Here is an 18,196-nt window from a genome sequence, read left to right as displayed (position 1 = left end):
CCATTGTATATCAGTTTTCGGCTCGTTTGATGCCCTGTCCAACCCTCCCACAAATCCCCAATAATAGAGTTAAGCTATTTTAAATATTTGATCAATAAATAGTTTATACTCATGATTCAAATCGTACCTTGTAACAATTCCAACTCAATAAATTTTTGAAGAAATAAAATATGAAAAAGGTACTTAGCTGAAAATTTTTTTTCTAATCACAGTAACCATCGTATCTATCAAATGTTGACTACCGCCCAATGAGCGGTACATATACAGTATACATAGCCAATTTTTCAAATGGTGTCGTCTAGTCGACAACATTGTTATCAATTTGCAGCCCCAACTATATAAATCACTTGGACAAAAAGCGAGTCCGACTTTTCCAGGAGAAAAAGCGCCGCCTGGAGGAGGAGGAGCTCGAGGAGCTGGAGCAGCTGCATCGTTCCCAAGAAACACGAAAGTTCTATCAGAAACTCAACGCATCCCGCAAAGGCTTCGTGCCGCAAGCCGAAATGTGCCGGGATAAGGACGGGGGTATCCTGACGGACAATCGTGAGGTGATCAGAAGGTGGAAGCAGCACTTCGATGAACACCTGAACGGCGCACATGCAGGAGATCAAGACGGTGGGGGAAGGTACATCGCCGGCGTAGCCAACGACGAAGAGGAGCCACTCCCAACGACGAGTGAAGTTAAGGAAGCCATTCGCCAGCTGAATAGAAACAAGTCGGCTGGGAAGGATGGCATCGCAGCTGAACTCATCAAAATGGGCCCGGACAGGTTGGCCGATTGCCTACACCGGTTGATAATCCGGATCTGGGACATAGAACAGCTACCGGAGGAGTGGAAGGAAGGGGTAATATGCCCCATCTACAAGAAGGGCGACAAATTGGACTGTGAGAACTACCGAGCGATCACTGTCCTCAATGCAGCCTACAAAGTGCTGTCCCGAATCCTACTCCGCCGCCTAACGCCACAAGCAAACAGATTCGTGGGAAGTCATCAGGCCGGCTTCATGGAGGGACGGTCAACGACGGACCAGATATTCACATTACGGCAAATCCTCCAAAAATGCCGGGAACACCAAGTCCCTACGCACCATCTATTCATCGACTTCAAAGCCGCATACGACACGATCGACCGTAACGAGCTATGGAAAATCATGGACGAGAACGGCTTTTCCGGGAAGCTGATGAGACTGATCAAGGCGACGATGGATGGAACGCAGTGCTGTGTTCGGATCTCGGTTGAATTGTCGAGTTCATTCGAATCGCGCAGGGGGCTTCGACAAGGTGATGGTCTATCCTGCATGATGTTCAACGTGGCGCTAGAAGGTGTTATTCGACGAGCGGTGGGCTAAATGCGGGACACGATTTTCAACAGATCCAGTCAACTTATCTGCTTTGCCGATGACATTGATATAGTCGGCAGATCAACTGCGGCGGTGGAGGAGATCTACCGCAAACTGAAATGCGAAGCAGGAAGGATTGGGTTGATGATTAATACGTCCAAGACGAAGTACATGCTGGCCTGCGGATCCGAGACCGACCGAACCCGCTTGTCCAGTAATAACAAGGTCACGATCGACGGTGACGAGCTGGAGATAGTCGAAGACTTTGTCTATCTCGGCTCACTGGTGACCGCAGACAATGACACCAGCCGTGAGATCCGGAGGCGAATTATCAGCGGAAGTCGTGCCTACTATGGACTCCACAAGCAACTGCGGTCGAGAAGACTTAGCCCTCGCACGAAGTGTAACCTGTATATGACGCTTATTAGACCGGTTGTTCTCTACGGCGAACCCAGTATCCAGAAGGTGTTGAAAGCTGGCGGGATACGCTGGGCAGGACATGTTGCGAGAATGCCGAACGACGGTCCTGCAAAACAGGTGTTCGCTACGAATCCGGTAGGAACAAGACGAGCGGGGGCGCAACGAGCGAGGTGGTTAGACCAAGTGGAGCGTGATCTGGCGAACGTGGGGTGCCCGAGAAATTGGAGAACGGTTGCCATGAACCGAGTGAATTTTTGGAATTATGTTCGTCAAGTTATGTCGTAAGACGGAATACTATGTAAATAAAAATAAAAATTGGACAAAAATCCAACAATCCTGTAGGTCTTAATAAGAATTTAACTAAGAACACTCAGCTAACAATTCACGGGTCCGCTTCTTTAAACTTCTTCCAAAAGCCAGAATTTCTCGAATCATTTAAAAAAAAATCACTCCGGCGCTGGAACTTGGATTTTTTTTCTTTACCTAAACATGATACTTCCTGTCACAAAGCGCACAATCAGGAAACTTTTGAAACATTAGTTAATCTACAATCTTAATCCACAATTCAAATCGACTAAGATTCCTTTATTTTTCACACTTGCAGAACGTCCCTGTCTTTTCAGAGCTACTAAAATGCAAGTTAGAATCCAGTATTAACCGACGAACCGTAAGGAAATGTCGATTTGAATAACATTGAAGAACTCGATGGAGGTAACGAATGATAAATAATTTTCAAGGAATCACGACGCAAAACGCGAACACGGAAAAATATGCGACCGCACACGAGCAAGGCCAACTTTGGTCATCCGATTCATTTTTAAGTCATTTGTCATAAAAATTTAAATTTCGTTTTTTTCCGATATCCTTCGGTACTCCCTTTGGTGATTTTTAAGGGTCCGATTGACTTGTTGTTTTGCACAGGTCAGGTTTTGGGCTAATCTACAAAATGTACAAGGTCAGCCAGATCCATACGACTGAGTCGATTTGGAGTCATTTTTTTTTTTAATTTCTCAATTCCTGGGATATTCTTGAGTTTAAATACACTATTTTTTATCTCATTCTCATATTATTTTAAGTTTCCAATTTGAACTCATCCCGACAGTTTATCAATCAATCACTCAAAGCAAAATATACAGACTCTCCAATTTGCGTTAAACACCTGCAGGTAGTTTCTCAATCACCGGTCCTAGAACTGCATCAATCTTAATCCTCTGGCATCGGAAAAAGGACGAAAAAGTCAGCATTTTTTTTTATTGCGCTCCATGTGCACTTGACACTTACATAGAACCGTAGAACAGGAGATAAGCAAATTCCTCCGATCGGTTCAGTCCTTCTCGATCTCTTTCTTTCTCGGAGACTAAATGGATTGGCATGCAAAGAAGGACGACGTGAACAGGAATAAAATCATAGTCCTAAATCCTTTTACCTGCCAACAATCTCCGAAACGGTCTTACTGTGCTGCAAGTGCCATAATCCGGCAAAACCGATAAGCAGAAAGGATCCGTAAAAGCGAAGGAGAAATTGCATCCTAGCTAGTTTGGGAATGTTTGAAGTTTAATTGAGGAATCGTGTTCACTGACAGATTCTCGGAATTTTGTCCAGCCGCCAGGATTCTGCCAACTAGGGGGAAATGTTTGTTTGTTTTTTTATATTTAATTTTTCTTCACAAGGACCTCTGGAAGAGGCTATAAATGGAACCTTTCTGGTTTCGTTCGGGTTCAGTTGGTTCCGGCAGGCTTCCTAGAGTGTACGTCAAATTTACAAGCAAGATTTAACAATGTACCGTCACGTGTTCCCAATAGTTTTAGTGTGTCTGTTTCTGGGAGTTCGAGCTCAGCAAACTCAGCAGCAACAGCAAAAACAACAGCAACAACAATCGGTGGTCACTCCTCCGAGCAAGCCCCTGTTAACCATTTCGGAGCAGCGGCCTGTCCTGGAAAATCCGGCTTACGATCCCACTCTCTATCAGCAGTTTCTTCCGCAGGATGCGATTCAACAGTACGTCCAATCATACACTGGTTCAAGTTACTCTCAGCCAAATCGTAACGTCTATGGATCTTCCGGCTTCGAGAGTTCCGGATTCGATGGCTTCCTCATCCCGGCACCAACTCGTCAGGCCAATCCCATCGCTCTAGTAACGCCGGAAAGCCATTCGTCCTGGTTCGGATCGGTTAGATCGGTGATTCCCACAGCCCGAACAGTGGCCACATTCTTCGGTCAGTTGATATCGTTGGCCTTCGGATCGCTGAGTGCCGTTGCCGTGGCAACGATTCTAACGAGCCTGCTGTGCTTTTTCACCCCGTTCTGCACTCTGACGTTCCGAACGGCGAAACTGGTAACGGGTGAAACGGCCTCGGAAGTGATTCAGGCCATCGGCGAACAGGTCACGGCTGAGCGGGTTAAGCGGGCAGCCGAGTTCGTTCGCAATGCCATCGACAAGTTCCAGGCTCTGAACCAGGTCGTGAGGGAGGTCACCGAACGGAAAGCCGCCGAAGGGACACAATTTCAATAGTTTGGGAACATTCTGCGGACTCTAATATTTGTGATTATTAGAAATAAATTGTAGTTTAGACGATTTTCCCGGTGACAAATTTTTTACAAGAACAAAAAAGAAAATTTCATCGTAACAAAATATTCTGTCGTTTTTTATTGAGCCATTGAAGTCGACAACGTTCGCAAGAAAGTTAGTGAAAAAAGTTCATAAAGATGCATTTCGTACTAGCCCTTCCCAAGCTACCAATCCGAGTAACAATTTTAGCTTTATTATGGTCAGCACAATTGCGTTAGAGCTATAGCATTAATCTTCATAAAAAGGAAAAACGCATTCTATTCATCACCAAAACTCTAATTAAGCTAAAATCCAACTATTTGGCCCTGTCCTAGAAACGTCATTATGACATATTTTATATTTTACAACGGTTAAGCTGTAAAATTTTCGTCACAAAAGCTTATATCAAGCTTTTATAAAACATAATATCAAATTTTTTGTTCGATTTTGTGAATTCTTCGATTTTATTTCAAAATTTTTTTCAGCGACCATGATGGTTGATAAATGAGGATTGCATTATTGAGATTTGATCTGAAAAAAATAACAAAAAAGCAACGTTTTACACAAATTATGAACATCTTTTTTGTTGCCAGTCAAGATTTTTGGTAAAATGTATATGAAATAGTATCTTAAATAAATGCGCTTCAAATAGGTACTTGATATTGTGAATCCATCAACATGGCGTCATTTTGAGCCCTTCGATTTTGGAATCAGCATGGCGTTAGTCAGTTCAATACATAATGCCTCTGTTATGGTTATAAAAATTGCTATTTATTTTTATATCGGTTTTATGAGAGCCATATTGTAAGACTGGCTGTTAGCCAATCGCCAGATTTGCGATGAACCCCTAATAATCCCTAGGGTCGGCAAGTTTACACAAATCTAAGTTGCAGAGAAGTTCGGGAGAGCTAAGAAAAACTCCTCGGATCAAGTTTAGGTACCGTTTAATTTGCTGCAGTTTTTGTTCACCCACCACTTTCTTAAACTATCTGACCTTGTTTCCACTGGCAAGTTTCCGTTTTCTCCCTTGACGTCGAGCTCGGGTTCGATGAGGTCGGCTTTGGGCTGGCTGGCTCTCGCTGGTCATGTTGTTGTACCCGGTCCCACCTTGGGTGCTGAACCGGGCACTGATGGTCTTTTGACGGCAAGCAAGCGGCGTGGATGCTGAGTACCTGACCCCAGCTTGGGTGCTGAATCAGGTACGAGGGTAAGTAGCACGGGCGGCGGTCGGTCGATGTTATCGGTGGCGCACTAGGTCCTTCGACGATGAACGGAGCGCGTGGCGACGTCGTACCTAGCCCCACCTTGGGTGCTGAACCAGGTACGGAATTGAGTAACACCGACGGCGGTCGGTTGAGGGGTAGAGCGCTGTGGCGCTCTCAGGGCTCGGTTGATTAAAAATCAATCCGAAACAGCGGGGTCCTGGTAAGGTTCAGGATCAGATTAACATGGTATTTTTGGCAGGGGCAAAATGGCGTGGAGTTACCTGAAGTTCCAATCAAAAATCTTCTGCTGGTGATGAATCTTGTTCTTTTTGGAATCTTGCTGAACAAATCACCACAGTTCAAATTTGTTGAAACTCACTCGCGACGAAGACCGACGGACGAACGACTGTTTACCGCGGCGATTATACGGTACTGACCGCGTGGCGAATGTAAACAATAACAGAGAGTCTCAAGTGAGAACGTCAATTCGCTATTGTTTCAACAATCGATGAAGAGTGAATTCGTAGTGTTCACTGGAAGTGTTGCCAGTTGAACACTACGGAAACCAATAGAGAAGTGTTTCCAATATGGCAGATCACCAATTTATCAATATCAATCACTATTGTAACCTGACCTTTTAACATCACTTGACTTGAATAAAGATGATTACGATATCAGTTTTCCGATACAAACTTGAGTTATTTATTTCGATATTACAACAGGTTATGGGCCCAGTGGTTAACTGGCTTTAACTGTTTTTAAGTTTTTATTTTTCGGATATTGTTTTTGGATTGCGATGTCGAACCCGAAGTTCGAAGGGTGCATCGCAGTAGGCGGAGCTGGTGGTCAACCAGCAGTTGGTGGTCAACCAACCTTCAGAGGCCAGCAGCTACCTCAGGCCGAGGCAGGTTTGACGCTACCTCACACAGCAGCCGGGTTCTCGAAAGAACTGCTGTTCGACGGTCGGACGGAGATCTTCGGAGCCTGGAAGATGCGCCTTGAGAGACGTCTGGCCAGACTGAAGCTCTCCCACACCCTGATCCGGATTCCAACGGAGGAGGTGGTTCCAGAGGCGGATGGAACAGGAGGAAGCTGCGATGGACGAGCTTGTTATGGCCATCAACAACGATGTCCTTAACAAGATTGTTGGGGTCAACTTCGTTAAAGACGCCATGGACATCCTCTGCGACTCCTACCTAGTAAAAGGTACGAGTGCGATCATTGCAATGCGTGGGCGCCTCAATAATCTCCCTATGAAGAGGTTTGACTCATTGTCGTCTCTATTTTATGAGTACGACCTCATCATACGGGAGATGGATCGGATGGGAGCGAACCTGAGCAGAGGCGAGAAGGTCCACTCGTTGCTGCTGGCAATCCCGCCAGGCTACAGTCACATCCAGGGTGCGCTGGCTGTTCTGCCGCCAGAGGAGTTGAGCTCAAGGTCAATCGTCGACATCAAGCGATTGTTCCTTGATTCAGAGCTCCTCCAAAACACCAGCGCATCGACTATTCAACCACGAGGTGAGCCAGTGGTAGCTAACCACGCCTTGCGAACCGCGTCGAAGAAAGGTGACAGTCGGTGCTTCGGGTGCGGCGAGAAGGGTCACTTCAAGTCGCGCTGTCCCAAACTGAAGGCGGCCAAGAAGAACGGTTCCAGGCGTGACAAGGTGAGCGCTCACGCAATGTTGGCCCGCTGGCAGAAGAGGCGTCCGTTAGGGCGGTTAGCACTATTGGTCCCATTAGTGCAGCTGCCGAACGCGGATCAGCGGCAAAATCGGTGCGGCGCGTTGTCGCCATTCCTGGCGAGACATCTGATGCAGGTCGCAAGCAGCTGGGAGTAACAGTTGCAGGCGTGGCAGCCCCGCATTCGAACGGAATTCAGAAGGCGAGCCCAACTTCGAAGGTCGTACCTCCACAGGCTGGCGGAATACTAAAGTCGGCTTCTCCGCAGGTTAGCGGAACCCAGAAGAAGGCCATCGGTCAGGCGAAGGTTGCCACCAAGGCCACTACGAAGAGCGAAAGGCGTGTTCGCTTTGTGGTGGATTCCGGAGCGACTCATCACATGGTATATGATGAGAGATTGGTGGAGAATATCTTGAAGCTGGCCACACCTGGATCGCTGGATCGAGCTTTCAACAGCCAAAACTGGTGAGTCGATGAAGGCGTATAAAAAGGGCACTGTATCGCTTAAGGCCATGGTTAATGGTAAAATAAATTAGATAAAATTGTATAATGTTCTTATTATTCCTGAACTAGAGACAAATCTCCTTTCGGTTAGAAAGGCTACCACTAAGAATAAAAGGGTTACTTTTTCTGATGGTAAGGTCTCAATTACAGACTTGGGGGAGGTCATTTCTCAAGGGACAGTAATTGATGGTTTGTATTCCCTGGAATTGGTTTCGGATCTTAAATACTCCAAGGCTTTGCTTGGAAAGAACCGGTTAGGTTTTGATACATGGCATAGAAGACTTGGTCATCTAAGCAATACTGGCGTAACCACACTGATAACAAAGAAAATGGTAGAAGGAGTGGATTTTTGTATCGAGACTTCCAACAAAAACGAAGTTTGCGAAAGCTGTTTAGCTGGAAAACAGTCAAGCAAAAAGTTCAAGAGTCTGCAGATACCGAGGTCGAGTAGGCCACTTGAACTAGTGCACTCTGACGTTTGCGGATATATGGAAGAAACAACGTTTGATGGTCATCGATATTTCGTGACATTCACAGATGACTTTTCACATTTTACCGTTATCTACCTATTGAAACGCAAGAGCGAGGTTTTTGAGAAGTTTAAAGAGTTCGAAGCGATGGCAACAGCGCATTTTAATCAAAAGTTGGCTAAACTTAGATGCGATAACGGCCGTGAGTACGTAGGACGAGATTTCCAAGAATTTTGCAAGGCAAAAGGCGTCCAATTAGTTCTAACGGTACCATATACTCCTCAACAGAATGGCGTGAGCGAAAGAATCAACAGAACGTTGATGGAAAAAGTACGAGCAATGCTCTACGAATGCGATCTTCCGAAATCGTTATGGGGAGAAGCTGTGTTCTGCGCAGCTTATCTCACAAATCGATCGCCCACACGAGCCCTTGTGGATAACAAGACGCCATTCGAAATGTGGTATGGCAAGAAGCCTGACTTGAGCAATCTACGCATTTTTGGCTGCAATGCGTATGCTGTAGTACCTAAAGAGAAGAGGCAAAAATTAGATCCAAAGACAAAGAAACTTATCTTTGCGGGTTACGCAAACAACGGCTACAGGTTATACAAGAAGTCCTCACGTACAGTAGAGATACACCGTAGCGTAGTCTTTGATGAGCAAGAATTGCTCGATCGTCGAAATGATATTCTTCATTCTACAATTTCGCAACCAGCAAGCCAAAATACGCCAGTTATTGAATCCGAACCTCCAGCAAAAAGTTCAGAAGCGTCTGAGAACTTCGTGGGTAACGAAGATGAGCATCTCGTGGGTAATGAGAATGTTGAAGACGAACCCGAAGTCATCGTGGTTGACGATGAAGAATCAATTCAAGAACATCACGTGGGTAACGTTGATGAATCTGATTATGATAGCGCACAAAATCTTGACAGTCACACTGACGGCGAAGGGGAGGTTGGGTCACAACCGGTTCCCGCTTGTAGTTCGCCGATCAGACGTAGCACGCGCGATAGAAGGGCGCCAGAATTTTACACTGCCAAGATAGCAACAGATAATAGCGACGTTCCACAAACTGTTGACCAGTTGAAAACGAGGGATGACTGGCCAAAGTGGAAAATTGCCATCAGCGAAGAATTAAAAGCCCTGAACGAAAATAAGACCTGGAAGAAGGTCGAGAGCTTACCCAAAGAACGAAAATCGATCTCATCGAAATGGGTATTTGCGATTAAAGAAGACGGAAGGTACAAAGCAAGATTAGTAGCGAAAGGTTGCTCACAGCGACCTGGTTATGACTACGATGAAACGTTTGCTCCCGTTGTCAAAATGGAGAGCGTTCGTACAATTTTGTCCCTAGCTAACCAGTCTGGTTCAACCATTCACCAGATGGACGTAAAAACAGCCTTCCTCAATGGTCAATTGGAGGAAGAGATATATATGAGACTTCCGAACGACGAAATGGGCAACTCACAACTCGTCAGACTGCAGAAAAGCTTGTATGGCTTAAAACAAGCTAGCAGATCATGGAATCAACGATTCGACGAAGTTGTGAAGAAACTTGGTTTCATTCCGCTGAAAAGTGACTGTTGCGTCTATCAATCTCGGGCTAGAGAGCTAACCCTAGTTCTCTATGTTGACGATATTCTTATCGTTGGCAAAAAGGTGGCTAACCTGGTCTGGATTAAGACCGAACTTGGAAGGTTATTCCAAATGAAAGATCTTAAAGAAGTTAAACATTTCTTGGGAATGGATTTTTCAAGAGATTATCAAAAACAAACAATTGAAATTTCTCAGGTGGGTTACACAGAGAGAATACTTAAACGCTTTGGCATGTTTGATAGTAATCCCATAGGTACACCAATGGATCCGAATGTGCAGTGGACGAAGACGAAGGATGGTGAAACAACCAATCATCCATTCAAGGAACTGCTAGGTTGTTTGCAGTATCTGGCCCTTTCAACGAGGCCGGACATTTGTGCCGCGGTCAGCGCACTCAGCAAGTTTCAAGCAACGCCTTCCGATGCGCATTGGGCGGGACTAAAGCGGATTCTACGATATCTGCGTGGTACGACGGAGACAAAGCTGGTCTACACCAAGGGGGTAGAGAACCCTGCTTTAATGGGATATGCCGATGCCGACTTTGCAAACGATGTCGATGACAGAAAGTCTATTTCTGGTCATGCCTTCAAGGTATTTGGTACACAGGTCTCTTGACCGGACATTGTCCAACAAAACAGCATCTCAAAAGGATAAACATAATTCAAAACGATGACTGTCGGTTCTGCGGGTTCGAAAAAGAAACTGCAGAGCATCTTCTATGCAACTGCTGCGCCCTCCTAAATAGGAGAGAGCGAGTACTTGGGGCAAAGTTAATAAGCGCACAAGACATATGGTTGCATATCAGCCCTAAGAAGGTTATATCATACATCTTTGATATTATACCCGATTGGGATAAAATGCTTAGTCAGCAATCAACTGTCACTCCAATCAATAGTGCAGGTGAACCTGAAAGCATATAGTAACGCGGGGTAAATACCACAATAGATCAGCTACTGGTCGCAGTGGGCTCTCCCCTACAAGGAAGAAAAAGAAAAAAAAAAAGGTTTTTGGTAATCTGGTTTCGTGGTCAACGAAACGTCAACAGACGGTCAGTCTATCATCTACAGAAGCTGAACTTGTTTCACTCTGTATGGCAACCAAGGAAGGGATGTGGTTAACAAACCTCCTTGGCGAGCTAGGTGTGGGTAACACCGATTCTTTTCTAATCATGGAAGACAACATCCCTTGTATTCAATTCACAGAAGAACCTAGGAGTCATCAACGGATGAAACATTTGGACCTGAAATACATGTTCATTCGAGAGCTGGTTAAGCTTCGGAAGGTCCACATCAAACACATCCGTTCGGAGGACCAACCTGCCGATGCATTCACCAAGGGGCTTCCCAAGGCACAGCATCGAAAGCTGTTCGAGTTATTGAACGTGCGAATTGAGGGGAGGTGTTGAAACTCACTCGCGACGAAGACCGACGGACGAACGACTGTTTACCGCGGCGATTATACGGTACTGACCGCGTGGCGAATGTAAACAATAACAGAGAGTCTCAAGTGAGAACGTCAATTCGCTATTGTTTCAACAATCGATGAAGAGTGAATTCGTAGGGTTCACTGGAAGTGTTGCCAGTTGAACACTACGGAAACCAATAGAGAAGTGTTTCCAATATGGCAGATCACCAATTTATCAATATCAATCACTATTGTAACCTGACCTTTTAACATCACTTGACTTGAATAAAGATGATTACGATATCAGTTTTCCGATACAAACTTGAGTTATTTATTTCGATATTACAACAAAATTTTATAAAATATTGATATGATCCTTCAGATGATTTTGGATCGGTTCTGTGCGTTCGCGAACTATCTGCAGAGTAAATGGTCATTTCCATCCGCGCTCGTTTTCGCTTCGCCCTATCGCACGCTTCTCCTTTTCACTTGAAGACTACGGCTCACATCTCTGCACTGCGCTCTGGTGGTGCGTTGTTGAACGACCACTTTTCGCCCGGTCGTTCGCCTGGTTAGCGTGGCTTGGTGAACTGCTTCACCAAGGAGAACCCCTTAACCCCCACAAACAACACTGCAACATTTATTTAAAAAAAAAATCTACAACAAGATCACCGCGGCCTCCTTCGACTGACTAGCAACGCTTACAATATGAATAGCTGATTTTTGACGTTTCTCATGCAAGCCAAGCAATTTCACGCGTAGAACGAGTTTCTCTTTTCTCAGTTATTTATTATTAGTTTAGCAGATGAGGACAGACTTTTTAAATGAAATAAATAAGGGATTGGTTTTAAATGACCGGTGGAATGAAACCATGCGTTAAAGTCGATTTTCATTGTCTAACGCCATCTTGAAATCCAAAATGGCGGCTTTCGCTGAACTTTGGCAAATGACTAGAAATCGCATGAAAGCCCCACATTATTGGTATTGGGTGAAAGGGCGAAACTAGAAGTAGTCGAACTTATTAACTTTAATTCAACCACGATAGCATGGTTGAATTAAAGTTAATCTTTCGATTGCTTTGATTCAGCAGAATTATTCGACCAAGTAGACAACACATATTAGAGTAGAAAAAGGTTAAATAATAAAAAAAAAATAACCAGATGACCCAAAGCAAAAGGAAGAAAGAGGTTAGACACTGATTACACTGCCATCTGTTGTCAAGATTGCCTAAAAATTTTGTCAATTTTGTCATTTTTGTCATTTTTGTCATTTTTGTCATTTTTGTCATTTTTGTCATTTTTGTCATTTTTGTCGTTTTTGTCATTTTTGTCATTTTTGTCATTTTTGTCATTTTTGTCATTTTTGTCATTTTTGTCATTTTTGTCATTTTTGTCATTTTTGTCATTTTTGTCATTTTTGTCATTTTTGTCATTTTTGTCATTTTTGTCATTTTTGTCATTTTTGTCATTTTTGTCATTTTTGTCATTTTTGTCATTTTTGTCATTTTTGTCATTTTTGTCATTTTTGTCATTTTTGTCATTTTTGTCATTTTTGTCATTTTTGTCATTTTTGTCATTTTTGTCATTTTTGTCATTTTTGTCATTTTTGTCATTTTTGTCATTTTTGTCATTTTTGTCATTTTTGTCATTTTTGTCATTTTTGTCATTTTTGTCATTTTTGTCATTTTTGTCATTTTTGTCATTTTTGTCATTTTTGTCATTTTTGTCATTTTTGTCATTTTTGTCATTTTTGTCATTTTTGTCATTTTTGTCATTTTTGTCATTTTTGTCATTTTTGTCATTTTTGTCATTTTTGTCATTTTTGTCATTTTTGTCATTTTTGTCATTTTTGTCATTTTTGTCATCATCCCGGTCCCACCATTGAATTCAACACTGCTTGATCTGGAGAGGCACCATTTATTCGAGCAGTTCTCTCTTGCAGCCGCGCTAGTTGACTCAAAAGATCCTAAGTGAAATGATTAAACGTTTCAACTACCATGTCACGAAACGAAGCATTATATTTTAAAAAAGGAAGGTAATCAAACGGTGCGGTAGTACAAATATGAAAACTGCACACGTTCAAGAATTGGTGAACAAACATTTTCTGAATGAAAACATTTGATCATTTGAGATGAGGGGCCCGTCCATAACGGAAGCTAGGCTTCAGTCTTCGATGAAGTATCGGTAGTTACAGCTTTGATGTTCGTTCCAGAGAACGTTTTTTTTTTTTACAAACGAGATAGATGGAACATAACGTCTTTTAGCACCATCGACCCAATGATTTGAAGAGTAATGAGCGATAAGTTTTTGCACCGAAAAGCTAACACTCTCGAAAAGTGTCGACTCATTGAGGCAATCTTTTTTAGCACTGGTCCGTCGACAGAGATGTTGGAGTGGTGTTTTTTTTATCATAAAGGCTCAAACACACAAGTTGGGAGCCAAATTCTACCCAAGAGTAAGTTTGGCGGATCAGAGAAACATCATTAAAAAAAACAACACCCGTTCGAGAAATTTCGTCAAACGTGAAACGTCCACTGATAGTAAACCAACAAAATAAAAGGAATTAAAACCACTCCCACTTACATTGATACCTTTTTTTTGGACGGCTTAGGCGAGTTTGGTGTAACTTTTCAAAACTGGTTTATTTACAATCGCAGTTAGTCTCTATCGCGGTTAGCAGTTAGAGGGTCGGTTTTATTTTTCCGGTTCACAGACTTTGGTTACAGACACAGAGTTATCTGGACTGTGTTGACGTTGAGCATGTCATGTAAGCAGCAACATTGCATGACATGTCAAGGCCTTTTCTGTGCTGTGGACCCAGAAGGTGAAATCTATACCGAGAACTGCAACCGGACAGCACGAATGATAAATACCTATTTAGTAGCTGAATTATCCGAAGTTTCTAAGGACTCCATACCATCTACAAATCCTAGCTTTTAGATCACGTTCGGATTTGCATAGTGCTTTAAAACTGAACAATTCCAATTTTTATTACATATTATCTATAGAATCAAAATTTAAAGCGCTACGTTTTGATATTACATGTGTTTTTCTTTATGAAATGGTGCGCTACTTTTTCATTGCGCTACATTTTCACAATGCGCTACTTTTTCAATTTTTTTGTACTGAAAATGTAACAATTTCAAAGCCAACGGGGTTGGTCGCCTGGAATAAGTGAACTACAATACAACTGCAAGCAGTAATAAAAAGCCCTTCTGAGTTTAAAAGTGCCACAATTGTTCTTTTGCACTTCCGTGATGAATAAATGCAATAAAAATTATTGTTAAAAAAATTAAGTACCTACCTGTAGAAAACTTAAATTGAAGCTAACACAAGAAATAAAAATTAAGTTTGAAAAACCATTCCAAATTTACATTAGTAAGTCGCAATTTGATTTAATAATATAAATCTGCTATTAAAAATGGAGAATCATTGAAGTTACCAAGTTGAATAAGTTTTTTTTATTATCTTGAGTTCCAAAAACTTGAAATGAAATCTTATGCTTGAAAGTGAAGGTATTTTATTAGTTGCATTATTACTTGAAAACGGATAATCCAAATGATTTGAAATTTGGTTACAAATCGTTTGATTTATGTTTTAATTTTGTAGTTTTGTTTGTTTAGCTCTAGAAAATTCAGTCTCACATCAAGATAGCACCACAGTAGGCTACATTTTACTACTGGCTGCTGTCAATTAACAGGCGAGGAAAGGAGGAATATTTGAAAAACCCGAAAAGGAAGCTTGCTTCCGTTTTTCGAGTCTCTTCTGTACCAGGCGTCCGTGAGTAAATTCCGAGTTGTGTTTAGTGTCTCTGTAATTCTAAGGAATTCGCCCGGACACGCCGGTTGGCTTCCTCACGGCTCGACCCGCAGATCCTTCGTGGTCACGCGCCTAACCGTATAAGACCTGCATCATTGTCCTCGGGTTCTGCGGAATCCTAATTTCCAAGGAGGACTTCCCTTCTCGGCCTGTTCGGATACGGGGCACTCTCGTGGGCAGGCCCTCAATACCCGACGCAATACCACCAGCAGCACAACAACGGTTAGAGTTTACACGCCACACTACAGGCAGAAATTGTTTATTGTACACACAGACAATAAGCCACATAAAAACATCAATAAAATCACGATTAACATGAAATTTTCGGTTTTGTGTATTTTATCCGTGAAGTTCTTAGTTACCCAGTAGCCAGCCAGCCCTGTTGTGACTTATGCATATTTTTTTTTATCAAACCGCACTTTTCAAATCTACCACATCGACTTTTCTTTTCTAGTTCAATTCACCACGTCAGACAATAAAAATGATCCGCGCTTCTCAACAATTCTTAACTAACTGTCTCTGACTTCTTCCTCAACCGATCCCGAAGCATTTACTCTTCGAGAATTCCCTATCACACAAACACTCAACTTAACTGTAGCGTTCTTTTTACTAAGGTTCTCATTCCACTCTTGACACTCATTTCTCTTTTTCTACGTAATACCCAGTAAACATGAATCGGCAGAGAGGTAACTCAAATCGACAGAGGGATCGTAACGATCTATCTTGTGATTTTGCATCATCTAATCGGTAGAGAGGAACACACCATACGCGTGCCTTGAGTGAGTGCCACGAAATAATCTAAGACACGCCCTCCAGAGAAACACACGAAAACAACCCGAATCGTGTCGAGACGCGTGTCTGCCTGCCTGCGAGCGAAGTCGACTGCTACGATTGAAAGCACGCATATATAAAAAAAAAGAAAAATGCGACCACACCGTACGAGAGTACGATTCAAACTGATTTCGCATGTACGCATTCGTATTCGTTGCCTCTAGGTATCTCGGCAGGACAACCCGAATGAGAATTCTTGCGTTCTTGGAGTCTCACCGAAATTAACCGTTTTATTCTAAGTTCGGTGACTCAACTCTCAGTTTTTTGCATGCTCTGTCGATTTTTGAGAGGACGCGCTTATTGGGTAGTTGCCAGTTACATTTCGAATTAGAATCGAATTACCAGGTACGTTCAAAATGACAGTATAAAATTAATATGACACAATTCTTTTTTTTATCTCATTACTGTTCTTTGTCATACAGTGTCGGACAATAGAATAGGACCGCTCTAATGCAAAATATTCAAATCACCTTTAAACTGCCAATTCAAATATAATAATATGCGACACCTAGCGGCAAGCACTTATTGTAGTATACCAACTTTGTATACTGCAAGTTTGTTGCAATCAAAGCAACCCGTTTGTTCTACTCGACCAGAAAGCTGTCAGAGGGTGAAAAAAGTCGCGTCATAAAATAAGACCAGCTCATCGGTTCGGCTGTTCCGGCATTTTCAGCGCTCTAGATTTGAAGAAAAGGTGTTGTTTTCGGTGTTGTTTGTCCATTTTCGTGTCCTGGTAAATATTTCCCATAAAATTAATCATGTAAATCATGAAAATAAACAAAAAAAAAGGTTTCCTTCCTCCTACTCTGTTTTCAGCTAAAAAGCGATGGGTCGGGGACAGCACTGCACGGAGGTTCAGCGAACGATCATCCGGAATCTGTACAAGGCTGGCAATAGCCAACGCGAGATTGCCGACTACATAGGAAGGTCGAAAACTTTCGTTTTCAACGCGCTTTGCAGCACCGGCAAACGGGAACTGACCGGCCGCTCCCGCAAAACGACGCCGAAGGACGATTCGGCAATCAAGCGGGCCTCGCAAAAGAACCCTTTCAAAGCGTCCAAGCAGATCAGAGACGAGCTGAACTTATCTGTGAGTTCCCGGACGGTTCAGCGACGGTTGGCGGAGAAGAGACTAGGAGGAAAAAGTCCCCGGAAGGTGCCGATGCTGACGCCGAAGCACTTGAAGGCGCGGCTGAAGTATGCGAAGGACCACTTCGATTGGGACGGTCCGAAAAAGGAGAAACTATGAAGAAATGTGCTGCGGTCGGGTGAGACTAAAGTGAACCTCATCGGCTCGGACGGAAAGAGTTGGGTCCATCGCCCACTCGGCTGTGCGTATATGCCCCAGTATACAAATAAAACATTCAAACATGGAGGAGGTAGCATCATGGTGTGGGGGTGCTTTTCTCGGTACGGGGTGGGTCCCTTGTACTGGATCGACCGGATTATGGACCAGCATCTCTACGCCCAGATACTTCGGGAAGTAATGCTGCCACACGCCGAGTGGGAGATGCCCCTAAAGTGGCAGTTCCAGCAGGACAACGACCCCAAACATACAGCTAAAATGGTTAAAAAGTGGTTCCAGGATAATAAGGTAGACGTAATGGAGTGGCCAGCACAGTCCCCTGATCTCAATCCCATAGAGAACCTATGGGAAATAGTTAAAGGTAAGGTGTACACCGAAAAATCAAAAAACAAGCAGCAGCTGTGGAAGAGAATCGAGGTGGTGTGGTACGCTATCCCGGTGAGAAAGTGCCAAATGCTGGTGGAGTCGATGACGACCCGGGTGCGAGAAGTGATGCGTAATAAGGGTTATACCACCAAGTACTAACCCTGCAAATCGATCACGGTATGAATTTCCTTTTTATTTAATTTTTTTTACCATGAATTCTAAAGCGGTTCTATTTTATGTCGCGTTATTTTTGTCAGTAAGTATGATTACAATGCATTTTTAAATAAAGGACAATTGTTTTAACAACGGATGATTTTAATTTCATCGAAGAATGGAATATACAATTTGTAAATGGTTTGATGCACTTAAATGGAATTTTTTTTCTCAAAGTTTTGTCACTTCCTGTTTTGGATTGAACTGTGGTCCTATTCTATTGTCCGACACTGTAGGTATTACGATTAATATTATTATTTAAACTATCTTACTACAGACCCCGTTCGGTTTTGGCAACATTCGATTTTGGCAACATCCGATTTTGGCACATGTGCATAATTTGCATCGGTAACCATTAGAGGTCCTCCTTTTTGTAGCACGTAGGACCAGGGTGAGCACCTGCCGATTTGGGTCCAACCTGATCGGAAGAACAATCTAGAACTGCCACTAGCGGCCACCGTGTTGAAATCCAACTGAGGAGCTTGAATGGTC

The 18,196-nt window shown here is 43.1% G+C and overlaps 2 protein-coding genes across 2 annotated transcripts in view; both read left to right on the top strand.

Annotated features, from left to right (window-relative positions):
* The window catches only part of LOC129743304 (uncharacterized), a 535,624-nt gene that overhangs the window by 404,963 nt on the left and 112,465 nt on the right, over positions 1–18,196 (top strand). The window lies entirely within an intron of this gene.
* On the top strand, positions 3,464–4,335 carry LOC129743399 (E1A-binding protein p400-like). Its single transcript, XM_055735408.1, has one exon. It carries the CDS (start codon positions 3,538–3,540, stop codon positions 4,270–4,272), a length of 735 nt encoding a protein of 244 aa, XP_055591383.1. The 5' UTR covers positions 3,464–3,537; the 3' UTR covers positions 4,273–4,335.

Source organism: Uranotaenia lowii, chromosome 1 (genome assembly GCF_029784155.1).
Source record: "Uranotaenia lowii strain MFRU-FL chromosome 1, ASM2978415v1, whole genome shotgun sequence".
Lineage (NCBI taxonomy): Eukaryota > Metazoa > Arthropoda > Insecta > Diptera > Culicidae > Uranotaenia > Uranotaenia lowii.
Note: the sequence above shows the minus strand (reverse complement) of the source record. Positions and strands in the feature narration are given on the sequence as shown.